A 17973-nucleotide genomic window follows, 5' to 3' on the forward strand; every position below is an offset into this window, starting at 1 on the left:
CTATCAATTACTTTTGTCTTCACTTTTTATAATGCATGTTGTTCTTTGTGCTCTATTTAGTTTTGTGCTGAAAACTAGGCACTTTAAACACAGTGTTGGCATTTGGCAACTTAGATTGTTCCCACATTCCAGGGTTTGTGGTTTATTTGTAAAAACACCATTCTAAGCTAATTCTGAAAACAGTATATTTCCATATATGCGGCCATCAATATGATTGTTTAGCTAAATACCAGACAATACCTGAAAAATTTCTCTCCAAACATTAAATGTTCTTAATTTATATTTTTTATATATTATTTATATATAAGACATCAAGTGACTGCATGTGCCTGTTGACACATTCATTCAACATTTATCCAAGTAACTGTGTTTGTTTTCTTTTTGTACAGGATCTCAAGGCCATTCACAGGCGACACTTAAATCATTCTCAGGTCTTAATGGAGCATACCTAGATCCTTGACAAGTGCACAAACCTCCTCTTCAGCATTCCAGAAGTTTTAGTTTCCAACAATTTTACTGAATGGCTACTTTAGTATTTATACCAAACTTTACCTATGAATTATTAGATATTTGCCTATCTTTCTAACACATGCCAAGCTGAAAAATCATTTGACTAAAAGTGTTCAAATTCAAATCTAAGTCAGTCTTCTAGGAACTTAAGAGACATCAAATAATGACAGTTCTTTGCAATTGGGAACATGAGCGATTTCCTGTCTTTCTCTAATTTTCAGGTGCCTACTCAGCGGGTACTTCTCATGATGCTGGCTGGATTCAGGTTTTGTAGGACTTACTTGGAGATGGTCAGGTGGAAGCAAGACAGGATTCAAACCTTTCTTACAAAAATGAGGGGTTTTTTTTGTTTTGTTTTTTTGTTTTGTAAATAAATGTTCTCTAGGTTACTGTCAGACTGTGGTTCATTTCTAGACCTTGAAAACATTGATTCTGACAATCTTTTCCAGTATTGCTGGAATTTCACGGAGGAGGAAATCATTAGAGCCCCATATTCTATGGCTTTTTGTTGACATCATTCCAATGACTTATATTTCACACAGTATGATATTGCATATATAAATATAAATTCCATAACCTATTTAGATTCTGTTAAAAACTTGTACATTTCTTCCTATACTCAGTTAGACTGTGAACACTCATTTTATTTAAAATAATAATATCACTTCTATTATCTTGCATATAAATGGCACCTAACAAGAAAAATGCAATTAAAGATTTCACACACATTCTTTCACTTGTAAAACAACATCAAAAAATCACTAAATTTCTCTAAATTAATTTCTCTGTCTTCAGGATACATAGTTACAGGCTATCTGTGTCAAAGAAAATATGATACATAAAAACATACAGTCATCCTAAAAATAATGAATATGATTTTACAATCTAGAAAAGAAACTAGTATTTTTACAAAAATGATAACAAAAAAAGTAGCATGATATTATTAGAATGTTGGTAAGAGCCTGGTCCTTATACAAAGATCTTTGTTTTCTATAAAGAAATGGTACAAGGAATTAAGCCATGCCTCCCAAAGTTCCCAGTCAAAAGAGTAACTACAACATCATATTTATACTCACCCTGACATATACTTTCAACACTCTGTTTTAATAAGTTTTCAATTGAAACAGTATCAAAGGACAAAACTAAAACCAAAGGGAATAAAATATTTTCTATGGTCTGTAAAAGTGTAATTTTAAAATGCATTTTCATCATATTTTCAAAAAGGACACTTATCGCTCCTCGGCCTTTTGGCTAAGATCAAGTGTAGTATCAAAAAGGACACTTGATATACTTATTAAATAAAACATTTTTGGTATGTATAAAATACATATATATATATATATATATATATATATATACACACACACACACACTCAGGGATAATAACTTTCAGAGAATTTTATGAGAGCAAAAGGGATGAAATGAAATATATGAAGGTTAATATGGCACAATTGATTTCATTATATTAACAGTCATTTTATCTGTCTCACACATCTTTTCTTGTTACAGATTCTAACATCTGAACAATATTGGTTTTTACGTTGTATTTGTAAGTGCAACTATAATGTGAAATACCAAATTAATTTGAAGTTGCTGAACTGTCTAAAGCTAGACGAAATAAGGAGCTTAGCACACAATTAAGAAATTTAAAAATTAATATAACATTATTTTTCTTAAAATAACTTTCTTAGAAAAGGGTTGTCTTAGTTTGCTTCCTGTTGCTGAGATAAACACCATGACCTGGAGCAACATGGGAAGGAAAGAGTTTATTTTGGAGTTTATCACACTCCCTGCAAAGGGCAGGAACCCAGATAAGACCAGAGGCAGGGGCCATGGATGAAGGGCCTTACTCTACATGGATTGCACAGCTTGGTTACTTACACCATGTAAAGCCACCTGCAGGCAGGAGGCACAGCCCACAGTGGGCTGTGCCCTCCCAAATAAATCAACAATCAGGAAAAATGCCCAGCTGACATCCCCACCCGTCAATCCCAATAGAGGCTATTCCTCAACTGTAGTTTCCTCTTCTCAAATGACTCTAGCGTGTGTCAGGATGACCAACATTCACCAGCACAAAGACTAATTAACTCAATTATTTTTTTCATTAACTGGAAGATAATCATTGAAATATTTTGGATAACTAGGTTGCTAGCACAAGACTTGTTAGAATATTCTCTTGCTTAAAGTTGTTTCCATCTCATGAGAAATGTGTGTGTGTGTGTGTGTGTATCACATGTTAAATTAATTGCTTATATGAACATTAAATTAAAATTGGTTGATAGATTTAAACACCTTAAGTATAATTTAAAAACAAATGACTGAAAAATTTGGTAATTTAATCAAGATAATTGAGTATAATGTTAACTTGTAAAATTTAAGATGTCAAACTATTAATGTTGCAGGTTAATAAAAATCTCAAAAAATTAAAATTGTTTTATTATAAAATTTTGAAAAAAATAAATTCTTCAGAGTCACATGATGACATTATAGAACAATATTTAATATGGGCTTTCATTTTCTGATAAAATTCTTGTGAATTTATTTGGAAAGCTGATCACGTGCTGCTCTTCTAATTGTACTGCTGTGTTACTATTGTTAGCAACATAAATTCTGTTATGTATGTATAGTCTTAAAATGATATCAAATTTTCCTCTCAAAGATTTTGCTTCAGTATATTTCAGTAAATAATTTAATGAATATTAACCATGAAATATTCTGGCAAAATATTCTTTTCTGAAAAGTTTTCAGCAAAGAAAAATCCATAATTTGAGAAGAAATTTGCGAATGGTGAAAAGACTGATGGCCTGACTTGTTTTTAGCCTGAATGGAACTTAATGGAATTTCTTGGAATGCTTTCAACTTTTTCTAAAAATGAAATAGAAGATGAGTTGATCTCTATGTACATGAACATTGCACACAGATGTCAGTTACGTTTCCTCTGCACCTTCACTGAGAGAGTGGCAAAGCAGTGCGTTTCCTAGGTGCTGAAGTAAAACATTCTTCCGAGAAGAAATGCTGAGAGAAAAGCATGTGTCTGTTATCTAGTCACTGAAAATCCTTCCCGGGTGGTGATTTTTTTTTGTCAGGACTAATGTGAAATCCCTCCATTCCCCACCTGAAAGAAATAGCTGTCCTTTCTTGACAAATATGTCCAATTATATTTCAGTCTTACTTCTGTAGCCTGGCGGCTATGTACTTAGCTGATGTTTTATGGAAACTTTCATAAGAAACTTACCCCATTTTTTGGAAAAGCAATCCATCCAAGGTCCCCCATGACAGTGCGTGAATCCAATAAATTCACTGTAAAAAGAAAAAAAAATCAAAGTGAGTACATCCCTGTTTCACACCTATTGTGACGCACACCATGTACATTACCAACATTAGATTATGCTTTCCTTGTGATGACTTCAAGAGTTACAAAGTATCATTATCATGAAAGGGAACAGTGGGCTTGTAATATACCAATGGAGAATTGTAACAAAAACATTTAAACTATGTATAACCCTAAATACCGTTGTTATCACATAAGAGAAAAAGCACAAATAAGATGAAAAAGAGGGTCTTGAAAAACAAAACAAAACAAAAAACCACTTGGAGTTGACATTAATGTTCAGCCTTAAAAATTATAGCTAAGCATGTTTTGTTTTTCCTTAAAAACCTGTCATGAATTGGCAAATAATTGCATTAAGTGACAATAAATGTTTCATAAGCATATTTAATATTTTCATGATAATAACTAGAACCTTCAATACAAGTGAAAAATTTAATTAAAAAAGCAAATCTGTATATTTTTACTCAAGATGAAAAATCTAGCAATTCAAAGCTTATTGCTATATTTAAGTCCTGTGTATCCTCAGATGTCTTCTTAGATACAACCAGAGCTTAAAATGTGCCTCAAGCTGAATTTTTAGATACTTTATGTCTTGAAGTCCTAATATATTTAGAAATCCCAGGACTGATATAAATTTCATCATTATAAAGGAACCACCAGATAAGTGCCCATACTCACATTGACTCATGTTTTCATACACATTGTGCTTATATTCTGTCCTTGGGGAAATAAATCAACTTTAAGGGTATGGTTCAGTTAAATAATTCAGGTATGGATATTTGGGTTTTTTGTTTGTTTGTTTTTAACATCTGTTTCTCATGAATTTGTCTAAGCTACAATGTAACTGAACCATTTTAGTGGAGCTTGGTGTATTGACCAGAAGAGAAGCCATATGTATTATTTATTGAAACTACCTATACCACAGGAGTCAGTATTTTGAGAGCCCGTCAATTTTAAAGGGATTATATCTGCAAGTGTAAGCTTGAAGTACCAAATAAACAAGAGTTGATAGGCAAGGAAATGAGTTATCAGACTATATTTAGAAAGTAAGAGAAAATCACTATGAGATAGAGAGAATCACAACCTAAATTGGAACTTTGGATATTTTCTAAAACTTGTGTACAATTAAAATATAAATTAGATTTATTACACACTAGTGAAATATAATGAGAAAATATACACATGAAAGTGTGTATCCATAAATCAATTTAAAACATATAATAGCATTAGCTAAGTAAAGTAAGTCAATCACCAAATTGTAGAAAGCACAGGACTTGCTAATTATCACATACTCACCACTTTTCCTGAATATAATTTTTGTCTATTTTCATAGTTCTATAAACATAAATGCAAGTCATATGGTTTTTTTAATCATTTTTAACCTATGTTAATCATGTTGTCCTCATATTGTTTGTAGAACTGTTAATTCCTTCAAGGAATGATGCCTTTACTGAAAAACAATACTTTAAAGAAGAAAAACAAAACAAACAAATCACAATTGTCCTGCTACCCTGACCACATAAGTTCTGTCAGACATGACATTACATTGACCTCTTCAGTAAGAGCCATGCTCTTCATTTTACTTTATTATTGGCTTTTCTTGTCTCCGTGGGAATAAGGCTACATTAAACATAAATGTCCTTGTCCTCCTTTCGGTGTATCTGGGACACTAGGGCTCTGTCTAGACATGACTAAATGCCAAGGGAGTGAGCACTTTAATTGTTATGTTTATTCATTTTAATGATTCTTTTGATTTATCTTTGATATTGAGCAACAGTATGCCTGTGTAGTTGAGATAAACGCGCTCATATAATCAAACTGAGTGTGTTACTGTGTTGTAGTCAGATGAGCGTCAACCTGTACTCCAAATGGATGTCTGGACTCTAGGAATTAGAACTCTAGGAACTGATAACTAGCAGAAGCTGTAGTCCTCACTGGCCTCTGCCTGATTTGTAGCTTTAGACATTCATTGCTAACAACAGACCTCCAATGTCTTCAAGCTTTGGTTACTGCCACCTGAACCAACATTAGTCTACATTTATCTATATTGCTGTTTTGGTGTTCAAAATGTATGTCAAGTGAACTAATGGCCTTTTGACACTAGCTTAGCTATTAATTCAAATTTGAAAGGGTCATCATTGATATTTGAATATGCTACAAATATATACAACAATAAATAAAGTAGGAATCTGTAATATTACTAAATGTTATTTTTGTGAAAATGCAGTCATTAAATAAACAGATAATGTATTTGATGAGAAATCCATACATCTCACTTCTCAAAACTCTCTAAAATCATCACTGACCTTCCCTTTCCTAAATATGAGTGTGCTGTTATTTTTTCTCAGTGTCCTGATATCACCCAGTTCTTATCACTTAAACTGAGCTGTTTTATCCCCTTAAAAGAACACAACATATATTGCAGAATACGTGGATTTTGTTTCCATCACCTATCTCAGACAGATCATATAAGCCTGTAACTCCCGATCTTCTGGTCTTTGCCAGGACCTGCCTTCACATGTACATAATTACAGAGAGAGAGAGAGAGAGAGAGAGAGAGAGAGAGAGAGAGAGAGAGAGAGAGAGAGAGAGAGAGAGAGAGAGAGAGAAGAGAGAGAGAAACTCACACATATACATATGCAGATAAACAATAAATTAAACCTTGAAAAAACCCACAATCAACAACTCAAGTGTATACACCAGGCTAAGTTCAAATTTTCCATAATTGTATAACTTATGAATGAACCATCCTGTCAGTGAACTGATCCAGAGGGTGTGTCTGAATCAGCATTCAGTAGTAGTTACTTGGAGTTGAGGAGGCCAAACATATGGCCAACCAATCCCCCCAAACTAACAAAGATCCGAATGAAAAAATAATGACTTCCAAGTTCCAATAGCTCCAAGGTTGACATGCTCTCACATTTATCTATTGATATTACCAAAAATTTCTACTTTACATTTGTTTTATAGTGTGTTACAGGGATAATATCCCTTAACAGAAATTACCATATTTGGAACCATTCCTTATAAAACAAAACAAAATAAATCCTTGTGTAAGAATGTAAAGTTAATAAAATGATAGAAGCCTAATTTACAAAAATAAAGCAGGGTAGCCTACCCAAGCAATTCCCCTAGATTATGTTTTACAAAATTGGTATAATTATGATGGACATTCTTACACTTTAATAGTTTCTCAATATTTATGATGGAATATATGAAAAATACTTTCAATAATGTCATTAATGCCTCAATTTCCATACACACACACACACACACACACACACACACCAATTTTAAAGCAGTATTAAAAACAACTGAGATGTACACAGGGTGCACAAAAATGTGAATTTTCAAAAGTTAATTTCCCAGTGACTTTAACAAACTTATTAAAGAGGGGATTGGCAGTAATAGAGTGCAATTTCTCAGTGTCTTCTTTGCTACAATTACAGTAATTAAATTGTTCTGAACAGTATATATGCGTGTTGTAAATTACAATGAATACACAATGAGTATTGATCTTCATTGTACAACTTAATTAAAACTTGTCCGAGAGAAGCCACTAATGAATATAATTAGAGGAAATGTTTGATACCACAGTTACTCTGGAAAGCATTAATTAGATATCAGATATTTTGTGGAAAATGTTTTTATTTTGTTATTTATATTTTAAAATGAAGCCACACAATGATACTGAAAAAAAAAAACCCTTCAAGGTCATTTTTGAACTCAACTATTAGTCATATAATTATGAGGACGTTGGGATGATTGGTTAGCTAATCAGTGATAAGGAAATTATTTCTTCAGGAGAAATAAGCCCACAGGGATCGAAAAGTATGTAATCTACTGCAAATTCCTAGTCAATGCTCAAAGGGGAAAACACCTCACTAATATTGCGATTTTTAAAGTGCTTTTTAAAAACAGTTTTACTTTTATTCCTGTGGGGGGGGGATGTGTGTGGTGTGTTGTGGTGTGTGTGTGTGTGTGTGTGTGTTGTGGTGTGTGTGTGTGGTGTGATATGTGGTATGTGTGTGTGAGTGTGTGTGTGTGTGTGTGGTGTGTGTGTGTGTGTGTGTTGTGGTGTGTGTGTGTGGTGTGATATGTGGTATGTTGTGTGAGTGTGTGTGTGTGTGTGTGTGGTGTGTGTGTGTGGTGTGATATGTGGTATGTGTGTGTGAGTGTGTGTGTGTGTGTGTGTGGTGTGTGTGTGTGTGGTGTGTGTGTGGTGTGTGTATGTGTGTGGTATGTGAGGTGTGATGTGTGTTTGTGTGTGGTGTGGTGTGGTGTATGTGTGTGTGTTTGGTGTGGTGTGTGTGGTGTGTGGTGGTGTGTGTGTGGTGTGTGGTATGTGGTGTGTGTTGTGGTGTGGTGTGTGTTGTGGTGTGGTGTGTGTGTGTGTGTGTGTGTGTGTGTGTGGTGTGTGCACACGCCTGCATGCCCTCATGCTCACTAGTGCAGAAACATTTGTGTAGTGCCCATAGAGGCCTGTAGAGGGCACCAGATCCTATGAAGCTGAAGATAGAGGTCATTTATGGATTTGTCACGGGTGCAGAGACCTGAACTTGGGTCCTCTGCAAAACCAGCATGTGTTCTTAACTGCTGAGCCATCGATCTCTCCAGCAGTCCTGGAAACTTTTAAATCAGTAAACATATAAGTATTGGCCAAAAATAGAGCCTAACAGAAACTATTTCTTTTAATTGTAAGTATGTTTTAGTTTCACTTCTAAATGATTAATTTAAATTATTAATTTCAGTGTTTCATGTAACAAGAAAATCTTTTAAATAATTTCTTTTCAAAAAAGACAGAGAATCACAAATTTGTTTTTGATGGCACTAACAAACACAGGTAGAACAAAAATTATCAAAAGAGACTATGTTTTTATAAGACGAAGTCCTCAAGTTCATGAGTTCCGACGAGCTTGGTTCCGTTATCTCTGTAGATTTCCCCATATTGATCTTGACCACCCCACCCCGCTGCCCCCTTGCTCATATAATCCCTCCTCCCTCTCTTCAACTGGATTCCCAGAGCTCAGCCTGGTGCTTGGCTGTGGATCTCTGCATCTGCTTCCATCAGTTACTGGATGAAGGCTCTGTGGTGACAGTTAGGGTATTCACCAATCTGATTACTGGGATAGGCCAGTTCAGGCACCCTCTCCACTATTGCTAGTAATTGAATCTGGGGTCATTCTTGTGAATTCCTTGGAATTTCTCTAGCACCAATTTCCACCCTAACCCCATAATGTCTCCCTCTATCAAGATATCTCTTTAATTGCCCTCCCACTCTGTCCCTTCCTCAGCTTGACCATCCTGTTCCCTTATGTTCTCATCCCTATCCTCCCCTCTATTGGCCCCCTTTGACCCCAGTTTACTCACGAAGAACTTTAGACCAATAGCTGTGGAACCTGCATGGGACCGGACTAGGCCCTCTGCATATGAGAGACAGTTGTGTAGCTTGGTCTGTTTGGCCCCTGGCAGTAGGATCAGGATCAATCCCTGGTGTATGAGCTGACATTATGGAGCCCATTACCTACGTTGGGATGCCTTACTCAGGCTTGATGCAGGAGGGAGGGACTTGGTCCTGCCTCAACTGAATGTACTAGGCTTTACTGACTCCCCGTGAGAGCCTTTGTGCTTTTGGAGGAAGGGATGGGGTGGGGGTGGGTGGATGGGGGAAGTGGAAGGCTGGGAGGGAGTGGGGGGAGGGGTGAAAGAGGGATCTGTGGTTGATATGTAAAATGAATAAAATTTTTTTTCTTAAAAAAAAAATTCATACATTCTAACTACTTGAGAGAAATACCAAGTAAAAAATCTTTTTTTTTTTTTTTGGTATAACTTTCAAATATCCATAACTTGTTAAGTACCATTCAATGGTACTTCATTTTATTTAATGTAATGCTGACATGAGTCTGTAAGACCACAAAAATGTTTTGGACTACTCAGGGGGAAAATAAAGACAACAACACAGGAATGAATATATTTTCTGTCACTGTGAACAGTTAAATGACAGATGAAGGACATCTGACATCCTCATCATCTATCTCTGGTCAGCAAGGCCAGAAGAAAATGTATGATCCCTGTGAATAACAAGGACAATCCCGTGCAGGAAGGCATATTCATGCTTTGCTACTGTTCCTTTCCTTTCATGATTTTCACATTAGCAAACACTTATAATGCTAGTTAGACCTCTACTGCTCTGATGGTTTAGGAAAAAAAAAATGTCAATTAGTAGCAGATAGGATAGCATTCCTTTTCTCTAAGGGCATAGACTTAAAATTCCATAGGGTGCAATATGTATTTGATGAATGCTTGCTTACTGACTTCCATTTACCAATATTAGAAAGGCACTGCATTCAATTACAGCACATATTTAACTAATCTGTGGGGACAAACACCACATACACAGCTGTCTAGCCTTTCTCCATGGCCCCATTCAGTACAGATGTGATTTCTGACTTCAAGACTTGACTTTATAGTTTATCAACTGCTTTGGGGGGACACAAAATACCCAACAAACATGAGTAAAGAGGAAATAGACAAGTGTTTCTCATTGAAAAATTACATTTGTAAATTGGGTAAAAAGGTTCATTACTGGTGAGGGGCATTACATTGATTTCTGATACCTTCCTTTGACTTGAAGACAGAAATTCATAGCCATACATAATCTCATGGATAATGAGTGGAAGTGGGTTGGTTTCTTCTCATTAATTCTCATCAGCCCATGAATATGAAAATAATATAAACTAACAAGATATTTACTGATACATGTGAGATGCTATGCAACATAATATATAGGCTCTTTCATACACTCATCTTAGAATCCCTCCAGGATTCTAATGTTCACCAGGAACATTACTGTCTTATAATCCTGTTCAGAACCCCAGCATGGAAACAAGGAGTAAGAAAGCATGGCACTGTACATGAGGTCTCAGTGACAGACTATGAGCATTAATGATTGCTCCTGAAATCCCACTTACACCTAGACACACTTGGCTTACTTCCACTACTGGACAACAAGTACCATCAAATAGATCAAGTCCACTCTAACCTAACAGTGGCCTCAAATGTCAGCATTACCCAACAAGCACATATGTGAGTAGTTAGTCCTCTTGTTCTATTAGTGAAACAGTTTCTAACTACATTTATCTGCTTTACTTTTAATTTAACTTAATTTTTAGTTAGCACACAAAATAATAGATTTCTTTGAAAATGTACTCACAGTAGTTCAACTTTCTACTGCAGGTAGATATCCAGTTTTCCCAGCATCTTTTACTAAGTAGTTTGTCTTTTCTCAGGGTATTTTATTGGTATCTTTGTCAATAATATCTTTGTTAATAGCTATGTTTATTTATTTTTGGTTACTTTATTATGTCCTCTTGGTCTGAGAAGTATTTTACATAATTGTGTTCAAATTAAATTTTCAATTCTCCTCCATTGAGTCCTACACCTGTGTTTTCTTTATAATTAATATTATAGAATGAATTGCCAATACTCTTCTCAATTCCAGCACTACATTCCATTATTTAACCCATCATAGTCTACAGAATCCCCAATATTCTACCAAAACTTTTGTAACAAATGAAACACCTACACAAACCATTTGCCTGTCTTCCATACACAGTAAATAGAACTAATCTCTCCAGATACTAGAGTAGTTCTTGTCTTCCTTCACCTTTACCACAACACTGAAGGACTCAACAAATACCACACAGTCCACACATGTTCTTGATAGCTCTCTTTGATGGCAGGTTCTGTTTCACTCTATAAGATAGCTAGTCAGGCAAAATCCTAGAGGAATAGGAACTAATTTCACTTCTATTTCTGTGGTCCTACTATTAAATCAGTTCTGTTCAATGAGCTGTGAAGGGATTCTGCAAGGGAAGAGAATTTCTGAAACCATTATTAAGCAACAAAACAATGAGAACAAAAACCATTCCTGGTTGACTTGGATGTAGCTGTGTACTTCTTGGATCAGATACCAGCCACCTAAAGAAAATAAGGAAAGCAGTGGAAAAGCAAAGCCTGCAGATTGTGGTTGGCAGAAGAAAGACATAGAAAGTACATTACAAGTTATATCACAGCTATGCTAATCCATCCAAACTTGACGCACCCTTGTCTTAGGACTTGCTTTTATACAGGAAAATCAAATTTATTGCTTAACCTCTTAGACAACGTGATTGTTGTTACTGGCAAAGGAGGGTATCCCAATGCTAGGGTGGGAGCTTGAAGGCAAATTCCTCTTTTGCTTCTCAAGTCTGCCTTTCTTGCCTCGTTTTTCAATACCTATAAAATTCTGTTCACAGAATTCTTACTGCTTTCACTGCCGATTTACTTGATCCCTCAGATTCATCTTTGAAGTTAGTTTAAATAACATTTCAGCCATCACATAGCAAGCTCAAAGCTAGTCAGGACTAAAACTCTTTCAAACTCAGTTCATTAATTAGTTAAAAAATAACTTTTGTTATTCTTTTGATTGTAATATATGTCATCAATGCAATCAATATAATCAATCATAAAGCTGCTGACTGCAAAATCATCCAGTCTTTTTGTTTCAAAATACTCTTATTGCTACTAATTTTATAGAGATTTGATTTATATTTATGTGTTTGTGCATTTTATGTATGTCTGTATGTGCACCACATGTGTGCAGATACCACAGTGTGCAGGCTAGTCTTGCTTGTGAACTTGCCTACATCTACAATTAACTAAAACCTAAGCAGCTGGGTAAGCCATTAAGGGATTTTTCTTCACTTACTCATTTGAAATGAGAATATCTACCTTAATTATGGGCCACACCTTCAGTTGGCAGCCTGTATAAAGGAAATTGAAGAAGGAAGCAACTTCTCTTTGCCTACTTGCCCTCACTCTTGCTGGTAAATTCATTTCTTCACTGTATTGTATTATACTTCCTTTGGATGCTGGATACTGAAGGCCAGCTGAGACATCCAGGGTTATGGATCCAAAACAGGCATTGTTGGAATAGTTTGACCATAGCCTTTAAATCGCTCTAATAAATCCCATACGCAATATCAGTTCTGTTTCTCTAGGGATTCCTGACTAATACACACAGAGAGCAGAAAAGGGTATCAGATTCCTTGGAACTGGATTTACAGGTGCTTGTGAACCACCCAATGTGGATTCTGAAAACCAAACTGAGGTCCTCTGAAAGAGTAATATGCTTTTAACACTTAAGTTAAAACTGATATCTATGATAGGATAAGTTTAATCAGAAATGCATTTTCCAAACTATGAGTTATTAATGAACTCTGAAGGAATAACACAGTGAGAGGAAAAGAAAGGAATTCACAATTCATATCTGCTGGTGAGTCTGCACAAAATGTTTAAGCAAGGCTAACACATAAATCCACTGACAGCTAGATAATGAGTAATGAGCAATCTGCTACCGTCACAGGACACATTGCTTGAAAAGAGCAGTGCCATATGTTTTCTGTGACTACCTTGTCAGGTGTGGTAACTAAATTTGTGAAATCTCTGATATTGTTTTCATCTTCTCTGAGAAAGGTCAGCTTTGCATGACATAAGAGTTTAAGAAGACTTTCAATTGCAAAATGTTCTTCCTAAGCAACTGCTTTATTGTACATGTCTGTGTGTAAAGCTATTATACGAAGGTATTCCTTTCAAAAACACAAATTTGAGAGTCTTTAGCACTTGAAACAAATGTGCTTCTACAAAATTGAGTATAAGAATGCTTCATGGCACAGGTAATGTTCATTATTCCTATAATATTGGTTTTGTTGCCATATAACCTCAAGGAAATGATTCTTACTTTCAAAGACTCAGTTCTCATGTCTGTACCATCAGCGATTGAAACTAATAAAATTATATGTATCTGTACTCACACATTTTATCACTTAATCTTAACAGTGATCTTTTGATATGTTATGTTCTTCATTTTACAGATAAGGAAATTGAAGCTGAGAAAAGTTAAACAGGCCAATGGCCCAAGGTCCCAGAACTAATATAAGCACATATCTGGAATCTAAATCCGAGTTACCTAATCAAAGCCCTTTTTCTTCTTGCTCCTCTATTGAATCTGATCCAGTGTCTGACTTGCTGAATACAAAGGTTCACATCTCTAAATATTTACCTCCTGTATCAATGAGTTTTATTGAGTTAATGGGTTATGAATAGTATGTTACAGAGGCCAGCATCTATCTATCATAATATCCTTAACATATTATATGCAAGATGAATCTTGGGAACTGATGGGAGGAGTCAGTAAACATTTGTCTTGTAAGCACGAGGACCTGAGTGCAATCTCTACAACCCAAATAAAAGTGTCAGTCATAATGGTGTGCACCTGGAGTCTCGGTGCTAGGGAAGGAGGGAAAAAAATCAATCTATGGGGCCTGACTAACCTGTCTAGCTTAATCATCGTGCATCAGAACAAGGAGAGACCTTATTTCAAGGGAGGTATACAGCCTCCCCAAGAATGGTACAGAAATTATTCTCTGAACTCCATGTATATGCATGTACATATACACGTACCCATGCAAATGTACATGAACACACATACCCAACTTTTAACAAGATGAATGATTCAAATGGATTAATACCCCTTGCTAGATAATCAAATTTCCTATGTACAGAAGAGTAGCTAACAAAATAATGATGAAAGTTCTTTCCTTAACATCCAATTTAGATAGCTGTTATTCTTTACCAGCTGAAATAAGGAATTATTGGTTTCATATCTACTCAACATTTTTTATTCTTAAAAATCAAAGATATATAAGAAATAATTAGAATAAAATGGATGGTGTATAAATAACAGCTCTTTGCTTTGAATCATTCCTTATGCCAGAACCTAATTAGCCCTCGTTCTTTATTAAAATGTATCAAACTTCAAAATATTCTGTATAATTATTTCTTCTACAGGCTTCAGGGTAGGATAAATAATGATTGGATCTTGCTGTAATTAGAATATTCATTTTCTTCTGTACTATTTCTCTTATGTATATAGTGATGTTTCATAATAATCTCTATCATCCTCATCCGTAAAGTGTTTTCATACTGTCTAGTATTAAATCAGTAATAGAAGTTATTTATATTGAGCAGTGATCATATATGTTTGCCCCATACCCCTATCTTTTAATGTCTATCCCTTCCTATAATTTAGATTTAAAATATCTTGCAGAAGTCTGCATATTTAAGGCCTAGTCCTAACCTACTGATATTGGGAAGTAGAAGAAACAAGTGATAGAAATGAATGGAAGACATTCTGGTCATCAAGAGTTCATTCATAAAGGGAAAGCTCACAATGGACTATCTGGATTTAGAATTACCATGGAAATTCACTTCAATAACTTCTGCGATTGTATTTCAAGAGATACATAAACGCAAGTGGAAGGGCGCACCCTGAATGTCAGTGACGTCATCCAATGAATGGGCTGGGGCCCTAGACTGTGTATAAAGGAGAAAAAAATCTGTGGACCATCATTCACCTCTCTCTGTTTTTTGACTGTGGACACTTATGGGACACACCATCACCCAGGCCTGCCACCAAGCCACTCTGTCATGATGGACTGTACCCATAAACTGTGAGTCAAAATAATCATTTCCTTGCTTATGTAGTTCTTCTCAAGCTTTTGGTCATAGTAACAAGAAAAGTAACTACTACGGCAGGATTCCAGTCATGTTTGCTTTGATATGAATGGCTTGGCTTATTTCACTCCTGTTCATCCATCATGATGTGTCACTTCACCATGGCACCAAACTGATAGGGTCAATCAATCAGGACCAAAGCCTTCAAAATGAAGAATCAAAACAAAATATTCTTCCTTATAAGTAGATCATTCCTGGGTATTTGCTCTAATGATTCAAAATTAATACAGACTTTCCACATTGGAATCAATAGCAAGATTTAAAAAATGTGAATACCTTTGGTCCTTCTAAAGCACCAGGATGAGGATGAGACATAGAGGAGAGAAGACCACATTCTTAAAAGCACACCACTACACATCTATTCTGGAATGTCTGTATTAAACTAACATTGGACAGCTTAAGAACTAGGCTATCACTCAGTTCAACAAGATGAACTTTCCTATCACACAGTTGAATTGTGGTGGTGATATAAAACTGTAATGGGTCTCTAAAATAACGGTTGATCATGACATGCATATCATTGCAGATTGGAAAAATTCTAATCCTCATACCCTACTTTGAGTACATCTGTTCTAAGCAAATTTTTCAAAAACATAAAAATAATTTCTGATATTTGACATGATCAATTATTGGGTTTTGATTTTTTTCAATGGAATGTTTTAATAAATTTGATTCAGTGATTTTTGACATAATATAAAAATATTATATTTAATAATCTTCTTGGTTTCACTCAGATAAGTAACTCTGGGTGAGAAAACATTGGTTTGAAGTAGTCTACACTGTGCATTGCAGTTTAGTTTTATTGACATGCTTAGATATCTATAAGTCAGTATGCTGTCACACTGTCTTATATACAATATTCCTCTTCTGTATTATCACCTTGACTTGCAAGAAGAACCCATGAGCTTCAAAGGAGAAATCTTAGATCTTCATTTAGGAAAAGCAAAGGGAGATGTAAAAACATATCCAGGAAACCTATGACTAGATGCAATTTGTAACTAGATGTGTGGGATTTATTTTCAGTGAAAATTTCTGCAACTAATCAAAGAAAAGGAGGAGGAATAAGAAAAGGTAGTAAGAAGGAAAGGGGAGGAAGAAGATGAGAGGGAGGTAAAAAGGTGAGGGGGAAGAAATAAGAGGGAGAGGAGAGAGAAGAGGAAGAAAATTAAGATGTAGAGGAGAAAGAGTCATACTCTTGAAAAATGTTGATAATAGTATATCCTTATCTTTACACAATACAGAAGCTCTTATCAGAACAAAATCACTTCACACATATTTTGAAACTAAAAATGATTATATGTGCTGTCCCTCTCTATCCCAAACAAAAATATCATTTCGATTATCATCTTCCAAATCACAGGATGAGCAATAAGTCAGTTTTCTGAGGAACTGACAGATTTTTGGTGAGGAAATGAGAGCTGCATAATCAAATATCTAAACTTAAATTTTCTGTGAAAGTGCCTCAGCATCAGTGGCAGCCATAATTTCTCAATGTGAATTTTCCATGTTCCTTTCCATATGTAATTATAAGATTCATGAGGGTATTGATGGTTTCTGGGGCACATGCTTTTCCTAAAGTATGATTTCTTCCTTGCAAATTATTAGCATAAGTAAAATACAAACCATATTAGTAGTAACACTTGGAGGGATGCAATATCTGGCTCAAATGGTAGAGTCAAGAGCTTCAGCAACTTACATACCGACACTTTGTCAAGTTAAGTGCTGTGTGACCGACTACAAATTATCGAATTATACCAAGATCAACTTCCCTCCATATTAAAAATATCAGTATTATTAGGGTAGTTTAAGAATTAAAGGAGATTATGCAATGAGTCTTCAAAGTAGTAGTTTCATATTTTCATGTCTACCTAGAAAATGATCCAATTCAAATAATTTTATAACTGCCTAAAAAGAAACATATCGGCCGGGCGGTGGTGGCGCACGCCTTTAATCCCAGCACTCGGGAGGCAGAGCCAGGCGGATCTCTGTGAGTTCGAGGCCAGCCTGCTACCAAGTGAGTTCCAAGAAAGGCACAAAGCTACACAGAGAAACCCTGTCTCAACCACCACCCCCCGCCCAAAAAAAAGAAAAAGAAACATATCTGATATTTTAAACAGTTATTACTATTATACAGCCAATTAAAATGCTGTTGTCTCTGGAGGGATAGTTACTTAAACAAACTACCCATAAACTACTAAAACTATAGTTGAAAAGATAATTATTTCCCATACAAACTTATGTTTCAATGCTACTCTATACACATAATAACTGATACACTTCTTCCTGACATTTTCTCTTTAATATGAAGAATTCCCTTGACACTATGAATCTACAGCACTTCATGAAGTATGTAGCAGTAAATGTAATTCAGGAAACAGAATAAATGAAAGAGTAATTCTTTCCATTCCCCCAAATTACAAACAGATGTTTTGCATTAATTGTTTCTCTAGATGTAAGATTAAGTCACTTTTTGAGTAGAAAAGAACATTTTATTGCAGGTCAAATTGCATGAATGC

General features: G+C 35.3%; 1 protein-coding gene and 1 pseudogene across 15 annotated transcripts in view; one reads left to right on the forward strand and one right to left on the reverse strand.

The window, feature by feature from the left end:
• Positions 1-17973, reverse strand: part of Epha5 (EPH receptor A5) — a 356197-nt gene that overhangs the window by 325988 nt on the left and 12236 nt on the right. For all 15 annotated transcript variants that reach the window (XM_006983822.4, XM_076546512.1, XM_076546513.1 and 12 more), the window contains exon 2: positions 3746-3810. In XM_006983822.4, coding sequence (XP_006983884.1) covers positions 3746-3810 — 65 coding nt within the window. The remainder of the gene's footprint in view (positions 1-3745; positions 3811-17973) is intronic.
• Positions 1742-1874, forward strand: LOC121821075 (U2 spliceosomal RNA; annotated as a pseudogene).

Source organism: Peromyscus maniculatus, chromosome 10, assembly GCF_049852395.1.
Source record: "Peromyscus maniculatus bairdii isolate BWxNUB_F1_BW_parent chromosome 10, HU_Pman_BW_mat_3.1, whole genome shotgun sequence".
Taxonomy (NCBI): domain Eukaryota; kingdom Metazoa; phylum Chordata; class Mammalia; order Rodentia; family Cricetidae; genus Peromyscus; species Peromyscus maniculatus.